The sequence below is a fragment of the Brassica oleracea genome, chromosome C9 (genome assembly GCF_000695525.1).
Source record: "Brassica oleracea var. oleracea cultivar TO1000 chromosome C9, BOL, whole genome shotgun sequence".
Lineage (NCBI taxonomy): Eukaryota > Viridiplantae > Streptophyta > Magnoliopsida > Brassicales > Brassicaceae > Brassica > Brassica oleracea.
This window is the reverse complement of record NC_027756.1, coordinates 41,782,831-41,797,097: the sequence shown is the minus strand read 5'-3', so window position 1 is coordinate 41,797,097 and position 14,267 is coordinate 41,782,831. Positions and strand designations below refer to the sequence as shown.

Here is a 14,267-nt window from a genome sequence, read left to right as displayed (position 1 = left end):
TCTCAGCAATACTATTTCTATGTGCTCATAATATTATGGTTTATCAAGACTAGCAAAACAGATTCAATTAATCATGCAATTATGGTTTAACAATCAATGGATTTTAAGAAGACTAGTAAAAAGATTTATTAATCACTCAATCAGTTTCAAAGCTGATTTTAGCAATACTAGAATATAGATTTCAAGCATGAATTTCAATGAATCAATTTCAAGACTGATTAGTATTTAACATAAACCATGTGTAAATAATTTATCTAGTATCATAATTTATCAAACCTCAAAAACATATAATCAGATCAATCAATTTAATATAACTCATAAGCATAATGAATTTAGGGTTTCAAGTTTCAGATATGCGGATTAAGGTTAGGACTAGAATTAGGGTTTCATGATTTCTAATCACATCAATCAATAAAATCGAACCTAGCATACAATCTTAAACCTCAAGACATTAGATTTTATCATGAATTTATCAACCTATCAGATTATATAAGCAAAGCAAGCTAGCAACCTATCGGATTCAATNNNCAAGTAGGATGAGAAAATAAATCTATCAATCCTAACTGTGATCAAAGTATTAATAAAAACAAGCAGGTCAGATTTAATCAAGACTTAAACATATCAGAATTATTAAACTAGCGGGATGAGAATAATAAATCTAGCAACTTAACTGTCAAACAATTCTAGCAACATAGCATCAGATTCAATCAGATTTAAAACCTCAATGATCAAAACCGAAAACAGTTTTGATTTCAAAAATATTCGATTAGGGTTTTAATATGTGATTTGATAATTATAGTATAATTAATTTTGATACTTATTTTATTTAGGGTTTATAGATACAGGGTTAGAGTTTATCGGATTTTAATCATATAGGAACATGATTTAGGGTTTATCGGATTATTAAAATCCAATTTGGAGTTTTAAGGTTTTAGGGTTTAGATGTTTACCTTAACCTCCAAACGGGTTGAACGGACCACCGAGAATCGAGAAGAACTTCGTGAGCTGGTACGTGCCGAATCGGATCGTCGGGTCGCGAAGAGCAGTCAGGATCGTCAGTCGGATCATCTATCGGATGCGCTATCGCGATCGCCTGGTCGTCGGTACGTCAGGATGCGAACAGATCGTCTGGTCGGATTGCTTTCGCGGCTTAGGAAGATTGTTGGTATGAAAATTTAGGGTTTAGTGGTTGAATATTCAAAACGAGAAAGAGAAAGAAAATTAAGGTTTCTGGTCAAAAATTTTAGGCTCAGGGTTTCTCAGAGTTTCGTGCTGATAACGTGTTATAAAAGTAATGGAAAAGTCTATCTTTATTCATAACATAGAGGTTCCTTATATAGAAGATTACACCGTCATAGATAAATGAAAAGATTACAAATCATAATCTCTTTGTTATGAGTCATCCACAATCTGGTTCATAACAATGATCCTAATGTTTTGCAAGATGTGTTTTGTTTAAAATCATATGTAATGGTGTTTTGTTATTACCTAATGATAATCATTATCTATTTTTATTTTACAAAAAGTAATATATGAAATAGTAAGATCTTTCTATATGTATTTCAAATAAATCAAAAATTTTATCATTATTTTAAATTTTAAGTTTTTTCTAAATTATTATAAAATTTTCCGTTTAAATTTATTTTTATTTTTTTTTATTTTAACTTTTTGTTTAGTTTGATGTATATTGTTGGTTTAAAGAGGTAATTTATAAAGGTAATGAGAGTTAAAAAAGACAAAGGTTTACTTTCGTACTTTATTTTATTGTTTGATATATAGTTTTTCCTCCTAAGATTATAGATTTTGATGGTTTTTAAAAAAATGATGATGGAACTGGAAAAAATTAAAAAAATATCCGCAAGATAATTATGTTTATATATGTGAGCGAAACATCTAGTTTTAACTTTAAAATTAAAACACATCCAAATTTATCGAAGTTTGATGGAAAGTTAATTTTGTGATACAAATAAAATTTTATATTGCCATATATTTACCCTATATACTTCTATGTCAATTTTGTATTCTTCGTCGAATGAATGTTATAGAAAATAATAATAAGACATATTTTATTTATATAAAACGATTAAACTTACAATTTCATCAAATAATTGTAATTGAGAATTACAGTTAAAACAAAAGCCGTCATTTAATTTAGATGTCTTAATTAGATAAAATTCACTAAAATAAGACCACATATTCCTTGAAATCATGTTGAAATTGTTTTTCATGAAGGACAGTTTTCAATATTTTTTGTTTTTTTTTTTGTCACCATTTAGTGTATTGATGTGTTGTTCTCTAGGACAAATATCTTGAAAATTTATTTCGAAAAAGTTGCATCCATAAAATTATACATGATTATCGTTAGGCCCATTACGTGGGTCCTCTAAAGATGAAATTCGTGGCCCATAGTCACCGTCTAAAACCTGTGGTCGGGAAAAAGCCTCGAAATCTCATCATCCATTCCATTTTATCCTGTGACCACGTGACGTTATCCGTGACTCTCTATACTCCTTGCCGCACTAGATACCTCCCTGCCGATTAAATCTTCTTTCAAGCCGAACTCCGGCGAATCCAACGGTGGAGAACCCCCTCACATCCTCCGATCCGACGGTCTAAATTCGAAGTCGTTGTTTCCAGTAAACCTCGCGTTTCCCAAAAGAAGATTAGATTAGATTAGATAAACCCAAAAAAATGTGTTGCCATGTCTTCCTTTGATTTCCTCAATTTCTAGGGTTCCGAAAAACAATGACTACAATCGAATTGCTAAGGCCAGGGATCAGATTCTCAACCTGTTTTAGCAATTACAACACTCTCTTGTCTTCACATGCTTCTACCTTCTTCCGCGTTCGGTCGTGCGCGTTTCGCCACAACCCGAGCCGATTCGTCGTCTCCGATCCGAGATTCAGTCTCTGGGAAGGGGATTCGAGGAGGAAGAAGAGGAGCAGAACGATTGTGAACTGCCAAGAAGGCGATGAGAAAACGAGCTCGAGCGACGGTGAAGGGAACAAGAAGAAGAAGGGAGGGAAGGAAGGTAAAAGCGGTGGGGTGTGGTGGTCGAAGGGCACGAAGAAATGGGAGTGGGAGCCGATAATCAAGGCGCATGAGGTTGGTGTTTTGCTGCTTCAGTTAGGTATCGTTATGTTTCTGGTGCGGTTGCTCCGACCCGGGATACCGTTACCCGGGTCGGAGCCTCGGACGCAGACGACGTTCTTGAGTGTGCCGTATAGTGACTTTTTGAGTAAAGTTAATAATGACGAGGTGAAGAAAGTGGAGGTGGATGGAGTTCATGTTTTGTTTAAGTTGAAAGATGATGGGAGCTGGCAAGAGAGTGAGACTAGTGGTGGGAAGCTCCCTGAGAGGTCAGAGTCTCTGCTTAGAAGTGTGGCTCCGACTAAAAGGGTTGTGTATTCAACTACGAGGCCGAGGGATATTAAGACGCCGTACGAGAAGATGCTGGAGAATAATGTTGAGTTCGGGTCGCCGGATAAGCGCGCTGGTGGCTTCTTCAACTCTGGATTGGTAAGGACAGATGGAAACATGTTCGCGTTGTAATTATATTGAAAAAAAGTTTCATCCTTTTGTTGTTATTTGGGTTGCAGATTGTGTTGTTCTACATTGCAGTGCTTGCAGGGCTTCTTCACCGATTCCCTGTTAGCTTTTCACAGGTTTGTACATTTTTATGATACTCTAGTGTGCGGTTGTTTAAGTTAAGGGTGTGTGCAGTTTCCTTAAAAGATATTTATGAGGTGTACACAGAGTACAACGGGGCAGCTTAGGGCCCGCAAGTCTGGTGGCCCTGGTGGGAGGAAAGTTTCTGGTGATGGTGAAATTATCACTTTTGCAGATGTTGCCGGTGTTGATGAAGCAAAGGAAGAGCTGGAAGAGATTGTGGTAGGTTTTTTTCTGTCCTTAATGCGGCAATGCTCTGAAATGCATAGTCAAATCTTACTTTAATAGCTTTGTTCATAATCTTGTTTATTTCTTCTACACTCGGCTTGATTGTTGCAGGAGTTCCTCAAGAATCCTGATAGGTATGTCCGCCTAGGTGCTCGTCCCCCTCGTGGTGTCCTATTGGTGAGTTAAATCTTCTCTTAGATAGAGTTTATGGGCAATGTTTGGTTACTATGTTTAGCATTTATGGATTTGTTTCTATTTTTGGTAGGTCGGTCTACCTGGAACAGGCAAAACCCTTCTTGCAAAGGCTGTTGCTGGGGAATCTGAAGTCCCCTTCATAAGCTGCTCTGCAAGCGAGTTTGTAGAGCTGTATGTTGGCATGGGTGCTTCACGTGTAAGGGATCTCTTTGCACGGGCCAAGAAGGAGGCTCCGTCAATTATATTTATTGATGAGGTTTGAATACGTGATCAATTGTTGGATCAACTCATTGGAGCCATTCATCTGAACAAAACTGATCTGTTCCTATTACATTTTGCAGATAGATGCTGTAGCAAAAAGCCGTGATAATAAATTCAGAATGGTCAGCAACGATGAAAGGGAGCAAACCTTGAATCAGTTGCTCACTGTAAGTTTTTAATAATGCAGTTATTTTCTGCTGATGCTGCTTTCCTGATCTTTGCATGATCCAGTTATGTGTTGGCAACTGGTTTGCAGGAGATGGATGGTTTTGACAGCAGCTCTGCAGTCATTGTTCTTGGAGCTACAAATCGAGCTGATGTCTTAGACCCTGCCCTGCGTCGTCCAGGAAGATTTGATCGTGTTGTTGCGGTTAGTAGAATGATCTGCCTCTGTCTATTTAAAATGGTTACGCAGTTCAAACACTTTATTATAGCCATCTGAAACATTTTTCAGGTGGAAACACCTAACAAGGTAGGAAGAGAGTCCATTTTGAAAGTGCATGTTTCAAAGAAAGAGCTTCCTTTGGGAGATGATGTCAACCTTGGTAGCATTGCCTCGATGACTACCGGTTTTACTGGGTATAATTCTGGACGGGAAGTTTATTATCTGCGTTTTGCTGGTATATCTCGCTAACTTTTATTTTTGGTTTTTATAGGGCAGACCTTGCAAACCTAGTTAATGAGGCTGCTTTGCTAGCTGGAAGGAAGAGCAAGACGACGGTTGATAAAATTGACTTCATTCAGGCTGTGGAGCGATCAATAGCGGTATATTCTTTCTCAATATTGACCATATCGTCAGGATTTTCCCTTAAAAGTGCATCTCTTGTTGCAGGGCATAGAGAAGAAAACAGCAAGGCTAAAAGGCAGTGAGAAGGCTGTGGTTGCAAGGCATGAAGCTGGGCATGCTGTTGTTGGTACAGCTGTTGCAAATCTTCTTCCTGGACAGTCTCGTGTTGAGGTAAAACAATAAAAAAAAACAGCCTCTTGGATAAGCTTAATTCACATGATTACAAGCATTATTAATACTCTGCTGGTTCATGTTTTGCTACTAGAAATTAAGCATATTGCCGAGATCTGGAGGGGCATTGGGCTTTACATATATTCCTCCAACGCATGAAGATAGATATTTGCTTTTCATTGATGAACTGCATGGCCGCTTGGTCACACTTCTCGGAGGTCGTGCAGCTGAAGAGGTTGTTTACTCGGGGCGTATATCAACAGGTGCGCTTGATGATATCAGGAGAGCAACCGACATGGCATACAAGGCAGTAGCTGAATATGGTCTCAACCAGAAAATCGGACCCGTGTCTGTGTCTACACTTTCTGCTGGTGGGATGGATGACTCTGGGGGCTCACCATGGGGAAGAGATCAGGTAACTTCATTCTACTTAGGCTTGTAAATGGAAAGCAAACTTAAAAACTTTCATGTTTAAATAACAGGGGCATCTAGTTGATCTTGTTCAAAGAGAGGTAACAAATTTGTTGCAGTCCGCTCTTGATGTTGCGTTGACTGTTGTTCGTGCTAATCCAGATGTATTAGAAGGGCTCGGTGCTCAACTGGAAGGTAACACATTACATATCTAGATAGTAATATTTTCTAACTTGACTGAAACAAAACACAAGACCATTTATATGGGCTGGTTTGATTCATTAATTGTTGATGGTTCGTACATGACTCTGATTTATTTTTCTTGAAAACGTGAAAATGGTTTTAGATGAAGAGAAAGTAGAAGGTGAAGAACTGCAGAAATGGCTGAACAGAGTAGTTGCCCCAGAGGAACTTGCTGTGTTCATCAAAGGAAAACAAGCTGCTCTGCTTCCAGAACAAGCTAGCTCCAGTTCGCATATAGAAGCCTCCTGTATCTCTCAGTCCAGGCACCAATGACACTGCCACGTAAAAAGATAACACTTTGATGGGTCAAAAGCTGGAAAAATCTATCTACCATGACGGCACCATCTCCTCGGAAATGGCCCTTTGATGCTTAGTTTTAAGGACTCATTATGTATAGAAAAGCTTTTACTTGCTGGCAAACAAGTATGTGTTGTGATATTTGGTTTTTATTTTTGGCAATTGCATTATTGATTCACATGTATATATAGAAGCCATTCTTATGTTATACAGACTTCAGTTAGAAAAGATGAAATCCATCATGTCCCTAAGGTTGAGTGATGAGTTTAAAGGTTTAAGGGTTACTGAATTGTCTTATAACCCCCTTTTGGTTCTTGCACAATAAAATGATACAATGTTGTCCGTGCTATGAATTGAGCAAAAAAAATTTAAATTAAAAGCATCAGTGTGATAACATAAGACCATGAATTTTCAAGAACTGGAAGCTTTTTTTGTGATGATATTGACGTACAAGGAGTCAACAATTAGACTTTTGAAATGCAGAGTACACAGATTACACACATTTTTACTATTTTTCTCATTTCTTGGCAAAGAGACCACCGAAGCCACCACCGTTCTTCTTCTGTGGCACTGCCAGCGAGTTCTTGCCACCTGAAACCGTTTAACGGCCACCGTTGCCTCCGTTGTTTCCTTCTTTATCGTCCACCTTCTTGAGGAGAGGATCGGTCTCGTAAAACTGATCTTGCTTGGTCAAACTGCCAAGAACGAAGTCAATGATACTTCTCTTCTTTCGTGGTGGTGGTGTTGGTGGTTCCCTTAGCCCCCGTGGCGAAGCATCTTACGGTGGCCGGAGCAAAGGACATTAGTATCGAGGAAGCCATTCTTGTTGTCTTCTGTTCTGTTCTGCTCGGTATCTCTTCTGCTTCTTGGGTTATGTGTTTTAATTTTCGTGTGGCTTTTTTACAAAGGGATTGGATTGTCGGTGAATATGAGCCGTTGGATCTTTTTGACATGTGCTCTCCACAAGTATCCTATCCTTTCTTTTTCCCTTACATGCATGCATTTTTTTTTTTTTTGACCAAAAAAAGAGTTAGGATCAATACATGCATGCATTTTATGTGTTGATAACTTGATATGATGAGATGTTGTCATGTTGATTATTAGCATGGTATGATGATTCATTCAAATTGAAAAGTAAAAGCATGACTATCGGTAAAACGTTTTTGGGTTCTTAAAATTTTATTTTTCTAATTAAAAAATTAAAAATTAAAAATTAAAAATGAATCAATCGCGGACCGCCACCAGTGGCGGAGGCAGAGAATAATATTTTTGAGGGCATCTACACTAAGCTAAAGTATTTACAGTGGGGCCATATAGGTTGGGATTAATAATTTATACTAATTTCTTAATTTTGTTGGGTTCAATGGCCCCCACCTTGTTCTATGTGGCTCTGCCACGTGTCTGTGGAGCCCGCAAACAGTACAACAAACCCGTGTGAAACATTTCTTATTTGGCAACATTGAAGCACGGTTTTTTAAAAAAAAGGTGAGACCTACGCGTAAGAACCCTCCTCCCACCACAGATAATCATGCTCTAAGAAATGTGGAGGCGCCACGTGGTATTTGCATCCTATTGTTGCACAATTTTTTATCACCTTTGACAAAAAGAATTATCGTATCATAAAACTAACTTTTAATTTCCACATATTTTATGCTCGTAGAAACTTTTTAATATAAATTGTGTTAAAATATTGAACGAAGGAAACTGATTTTTTTGTTCGATTGGCGAAATTAACGAGCCAGTTATAAAAAAAAGAAGCTGGCGAAATTAACTGGAGCCATTGTTAACAAATTAAATCAACCACAACAAAATTAATCTACTGTCTTACAGTATAAATCTATTAATCAATAGAGACAATTCTACAATTAAATCAAATTTATTTAGGACAATACTCAAAATTCTACTATACATTAATTGAGAAATCACTTAAGTAATTTTTGTTTACGTGACACTCATATAGAAAATTTGAGAAAATTATTATAATTTTATTAGTTGATGATCTTTTTTATTTTAATTATGTTAAAAATGTATAAATCTAATTAATATTAGTTGTCAATAACCAAATAATATGCATACTGAATTAAATTAATAATTAAAAGATTGATAAAAAAATCATGATAATCAGTTAGTTTCCTTAAAAAGTCCTTATCATTTGATTTGTTGATTATCAAACTAAATAATATAAGGAATGAAAATTATATTATGAAATTTATTATTAAACACATCTAATAATATGATACAATTTTGATAATAAAAAAGGTAAATATGAAAAAAACTGATTTAAATACAGAGTAAATTTAAAGAAAAGTAATCAAAAATTTTACATATTTCAACATTAGAAAAAAAACCATCTTATTATTTTTTTCTAAAAAATACAAATTTGATATAATAAATAAAAATATTAATGTGTTTTAAGAATTTACAGTTATAAAAATTCGAAAATTGAGAAGTTACTTTAGTAATTTCTACTTATGTGTCAATCATAGAGATAATTTAAAAAAATTGTAATAATTTGATTAGTTGAGAGATATTTAATTTTTAGTTATTTTAATTAGATCCTACTATACATTAACTGAGAAGTCAATTAAATGATTTTTCCTTAGGTGTCACTTATATAAAGAGTTTGAGAAAATTGTTATAATTTGTTTGGTCGATAACTTTTAATTTTTCTTTATTTTAATTATGTTTTAAAAAAAAGAAAGTATAAACTAATTAATGCTAGTTGCCAATAACCCAATAATATGCATATTGAATTATATTAACTAATTAAAAGATTGATAAGAAATCATCATAATCAATTAGTTACTTTAAAAAATCCTTATAATTTGATTTGTTGATTATCAAACCAAATATATAAGGAATGAAAAATATATTGTGTAATTTATTATTAAACACATCTAATAATTCATGCTGCTAAATATTGTATGAAAAATATATAATGCTGTTTTATTATGTAAAAATAACCATATAGGTCCCCTAGCTTATTTAGTTTGTACAGAAAAAAAAAGAAGTAGCTTAAAAAATCATTCATGCTGTTAAAGTTAAAAACAACTACGTTTGCTTGCGAATTCGCGGATATAAATATTTTATGAAAATATATATTATATATACAATGTCATAATTTTAAATAATAATTAAAAACATTAAAAATATATAATTTTTAACTTCAGATAGGGTGAAAATCAATCGTAAAGTTTTCCTAAATTTGTTGTAAAAATGACTGATGAATATTTAGTAATAACAAATGCTTGTAGAATTATATATGTAATTATCATATCAACTTCTCCAACACATTATGCAACTTCTTCGGGCTCTTTTTTCTCGTCATCATTTCATTCATTTTATTAAATTTTTGCTAATGTTTTCTTAATGTTTTACATATTTTTTTTGCCAAATATTTATTTCTCTCTCTGAATAAAAATACATTACTTTATCCAGTATATTATTTGACTTAAATGCAAAACATTTTTTAAATCAAATTTTTCATTTGTTCTGTTAAATATAATCCGTCAAATCTTCAAAGCCTAATTATTTATGAAGCATCTATATAAATTATAAGAGATTAATAATTATTATAGATACTACTATATTTTTATAGGAATATAAAATCATTATATCAATTTCTATATGCTGTCCATGATAATAAGTGAGTTACCTTAAAAAATCCTTATAATTTGATTTGTTGATTATCAAACCAAATAATATAAAGAATAAAAATTGTATTGTGAAAATTATTATTAAACATCTTCTAAGCACACATAACTTTTAATAAAAGTTAGCCACTCATTTTTGACCATGTGTGATGAACTTGAGTAACTCAAATAAGTTTATAAATTTTGAAATAAAAAAGTTGAGATTTTAGTATGAAATAAGATAGGAAGTGTAAGAGAAATGGTTTGTGTGTATAAGAAATATGAATATGAAGATGTAGATGTTGATTTTAGGTGCATTTAGAGTTTGAAATTGGTTGCTTATGGTAGTTGGGGTGTTGAAGACAATGACAATGTTGTAAATAAAAGAGAAAGATGAAGATGATTGAGTAAAATAAACATTTTTGGGAAAAATGACATTTTCGTGAATAATACAAACTTCTAGGGTGAAAATGACAAATAAAAATTTCAAAAAAATCATGGGTTACTTTTGGATTTGACTTTTTGTTTTGAGTCATATTTGTAAAAACCCCTATAGAAAATTATTTCAGAAATTTGGGAAAAGAGAATAAAACAACTACTACCTTGTCCCCTTAGAATTAAAACCAAAATCTATGTCTCCATAGTATAAACATGTATGCCGAATCATGTTTTGTCCTTTCTATTAATTTCTAAATACAAGTATTAAAAAAGTAATGTAATTACTCAAATTGTTTTTACTATTACTAACTAAGAAGTAAAAAAAACAGAGTAAAAAATCATAACATGTCGTCGACTCCGGCTCTTCTTTCTCTCCAACGAAAAGGCGATTAGGTTTCGTTATCAATATCTTCTTCTCCGGCCGTCTTAGTTCATCGGAGACCTTGAACTCATCGTCACATCTCTCGTTCGTCATCCTTCTTTCTTCTCTCCTCTCTAAACACCACATACTAGAATCACTTTGTAGTCTCTGCCGGCTACAATTGGAGTTGTTCAAGCTCGAGAGAAGCTTCTTGTCGCTGATAAAGAACGATTAGCTTCACGCTGTTCTTCTCTTCCTCTTACTTCATCTCGGTTCCCAAAATCGTTGAGGTTAGGGTTTCGAAATCCCCTTTATGCTTTTTTGTTGATCTTAATTTCCTTATTTGCATGTACTAGGAAGAGATTAAAGTTGTTCTACGGACGAAGAGATTGAAGTTGTTCGATTTTCATCTTGGTTCCTCTTTCCCCAAAATTGAAGGTAAGGTTTTGAGATCCCCTTATCGATTTTGATATTTTTTTTTTGATTGTGTTGATGTGCATGTCTTAGTAAAAGATTGAATGGAGTAGAAACTCAAACTGATTCAAGTTTATTGTTTGAAATTTATTTTTTGTTGACATTTTAAGAGAACGATTATGCATTATGTTTGTGAGCGGGTTTGATTATACTTAAATGTTTTATAGTTTATCAAAGATGAGATGGAGTTATATGTTCGTTATGTACTAGGAAGAGATTGAATTGTTTAAAAACAAATTAATTCATGTTGATGGTTTTCATTGTAGTTTGCGGTTGAGTTGATTATGAGTTACATGTGCTATATAAAATGTCTAATAGTTTGATTGTGAGATTAAGTTATAGTTTGATTTCCTTAAGGAATTACTAACGAGTTGAAGTTTTTGCTTTTATGCTTTATAGGAATGGCATACGAGTTTCCAAAACACATACTTGAAGAAAGAGTTGAGACGCAGATTGATAATATTTAGTAGGCCTGGGCATTTTACCCGGATCCGAGGACCCGACCCGGAACCGACCCAAAAATGCAGGGTCGGGTCTAGAACCAAACCGAGACATTTACCCTATTGGGTCTAATGATGGAGGACCCGGGAGTAGCAGGCTCGGGTCCACAACCGACCCGGGATCCAAGAGGGTATTTGTGGAACCGAAAATTAATAGAGTTAATGACTCTATTTGAAACCAGATACCCTTCACACTTCCCCTTGTGTGTTCGACGTTTCCATTCCCCCAAATATCTCCACGATTGAGAAAGGAAAATTTTATTTATTAACCATAAATCCGAAAATCAAGCAGATATCAACTGGAATCAGAGAATCCAGTCTATTCTCCTCCATCTGAGCGTCTAGATATCGATCTCATGTAAGCCTAATCCCTAATTTTTTCGAGTTTTGTTTTTGCGGTTACTCAAGTCGACTTTAACTTTATCTTGATGTGTTTGTTGTTCGAGTTTGTTCTTGTTGTTTGTTGTTCGAAATTGTTGCTCTGTTCATTATGATATTTTATCTTGAACCTTGAAAACTTGTTCATTGTGGCTTGTGTTTTGTATTGTAGATGGTGTCTTGTGATAATTCAGTGAGAATAGATGAACACAATCGTGGTGACGATGATGATTCAGATAGTTTAACTGAAGATGAAACTCAGACTCAGTCTCCAAGAGCTCATACTAAAGGGAAACATAAAGAAGCAGAGGATGGCAGTGGTTCAAAGTCAAAAAAGAATAGCAAAACTACATCATGGGGTTGGGAGCATTTCATCAGGAAGAAAGATGACTTACACAGAGCTTATTGCAGCCACTGTGGCAAAGATATGTCATGTCCAACCAAATCTGGAACTTTTAACATGAGGAAGCATTTGAATTTTGCTGCACGGGTTACCAAGTGTGGCTAGCTGCGAAGAAATTTAATAAGGATGGTCCTGAAGATGAAAATGGTAGTGTCAAGTTGTGTAAGGTATCAGACGCTGTTATTGTAAATTAATTGATATGAATATTTATAACTTTGAAGGGTAGTGAAAGTGTAAAAGTGACAAAATTTGATTTTGTACTAAGAGGACAATAGCATAGTTTAGTTGTTCTATTTTCCTAGTACGTTTGTGCTATGGCTTCATATCAAGAGACTGGATAGTCAAGATTTCGCATGTGTATAGGGAAGCTAATCATCTAGCCGATGGATTAGCTAACTATGCTTTTTCGTTATCATTTGGTTTGCATGTTTTTTAGTTTGTTCCTGATAGCGTTGTTGCTATTTCTTTGGAGGATATTCATGGGGTATCTAGACCTCGGAAAATTTGCCTGTAATTTCTTATGGTTTGAATAAAAAGTAGGGGACTCATGTCTCCTGCAGCCTACCACAAAAAAAAAAAGAGGTTCTATTTTCCTAAATTTCCCTTATTATATGTTCATTTGTAGTTACTAAAGTATTCAACTATTACGTGGTTAAATCATGTTATCACTAAATTGATTATCTAAAAGGAATATTTAGGAGTTATAGTTAATATTTAGGATTTTGTTCGCTCTAACAAATCAGTTTACATAACTAAAAAATACGTGTAAATAATAATTTGGAAATATATAGATTTAAAAGAAGTTATGATTTATGTATATATGTTAGGGGTTTTAGTAATTAAACCCCTCAACTAAAGATGAATCGTAAATAAAACTCTCAACTAAACATCCTGTGAAATAAATCCTCAACTTTCCGTTAACGTATGTTACTCTCCGTCTAAAAAACCATGACGGAGGATGACATACGTTAACGGTTTATAAGTTGAGGGTTTATAATATCGAAAACTTAGTTGAAGATTTTTTTTACGATTCAAGAATAGTTGAGGGGTTTTATCACTAAAATTCATTAAATGTTTACATACATTTATTATCATTTATAAATTGTTATTGATTGATATAAGCCTTTAAAATGGTTGCTAAAAAATCCTTTAAAACTAATTTATAAATTTTAATACATTAATTTATAAAATATTGATAAAGGTTCATAAATATTTTGATACTTTTACATATGATTAGTACGATTTCACAATGATTTTATAAGTTTTTACAATTTCTGATACTTGTAGGATAAAATAATCTAACATTATTCGTGATACTACTGAAACATAAAGTAATACAATAAATCAAGAATAATACATCAAATATATTTTTTATTGATCAAGAAAACAAAAATATAACGTATTGGTTCAGAAATCAATGAGAATAAAAATAATCATGCATTATTTTTGGGGGATAGGGGGAAAGGATGAGCCGGAAGGCGGAAATCATGAAAATAGAAAAAAAGTGCATCATACTCTAAATAGAAATATTGACTTCATGGATGAATTATCCTCGACATTACTTAAGACTTAATATAACTTAGAAACATTAACTTATTTGATATTTGACAATGACGATGTAAACACACAAATTTTTATATTACTATTGTCAAATATCAAATAATTTAATATCTTAAAGTTATAATAAGTTGTAAGTAGTGTTGAAAATTATTAATTTAGGATGTATAAATTAATTTTATAATAAACTAATGTCTTAAAATTTATAAATTAGTTTTAATGGCTTATCAATCAATCTAAAACAATGTATAAATGACAATAA

General features: G+C 33.6%; 1 protein-coding gene and 1 pseudogene across 1 annotated transcript; one reads left to right on the top strand and one right to left on the bottom strand.

The window, feature by feature from the left end:
* Positions 1–2,505: 2,505 nt before the first annotated feature.
* LOC106318241 (ATP-dependent zinc metalloprotease FTSH 9, chloroplastic) lies at positions 2,506–6,526 on the top strand. The gene is made up of 13 exons (XM_013756133.1): positions 2,506–3,519; positions 3,600–3,665; positions 3,757–3,891; positions 4,009–4,074; positions 4,163–4,348; positions 4,434–4,520; positions 4,610–4,723; positions 4,808–4,932; positions 5,010–5,118; positions 5,186–5,311; positions 5,406–5,726; positions 5,794–5,917; positions 6,069–6,526. Exons 1-13 carry the CDS (start codon positions 2,746–2,748, stop codon positions 6,236–6,238), a joined length of 2,403 nt encoding a protein of 800 aa, XP_013611587.1. The 5' UTR covers positions 2,506–2,745; the 3' UTR covers positions 6,239–6,526.
* A 103-nt stretch (positions 6,527–6,629) lies between these two features.
* LOC106318242 lies at positions 6,630–7,185 on the bottom strand (annotated as a pseudogene).
* Between the last annotated feature and the right edge of the window lie 7,082 nt (positions 7,186–14,267).

Coding starts and splice junctions, on each gene's coding strand:
- LOC106318241 (XM_013756133.1), top strand. CDS start 2,746: ATGACTACAATCGAATTGCTAAGGCCAGGGATCAGATTCTCAACCTGT. Junction 4,521..4,609: donor CCTTGAATCAGTTGCTCACT/GTAAGTTTTTAA, acceptor ACTGGTTTGCAG/GAGATGGATGGTTTTGACAG. Junction 4,933..5,009: donor ATGACTACCGGTTTTACTGG/GTATAATTCTGG, acceptor TGGTTTTTATAG/GGCAGACCTTGCAAACCTAG.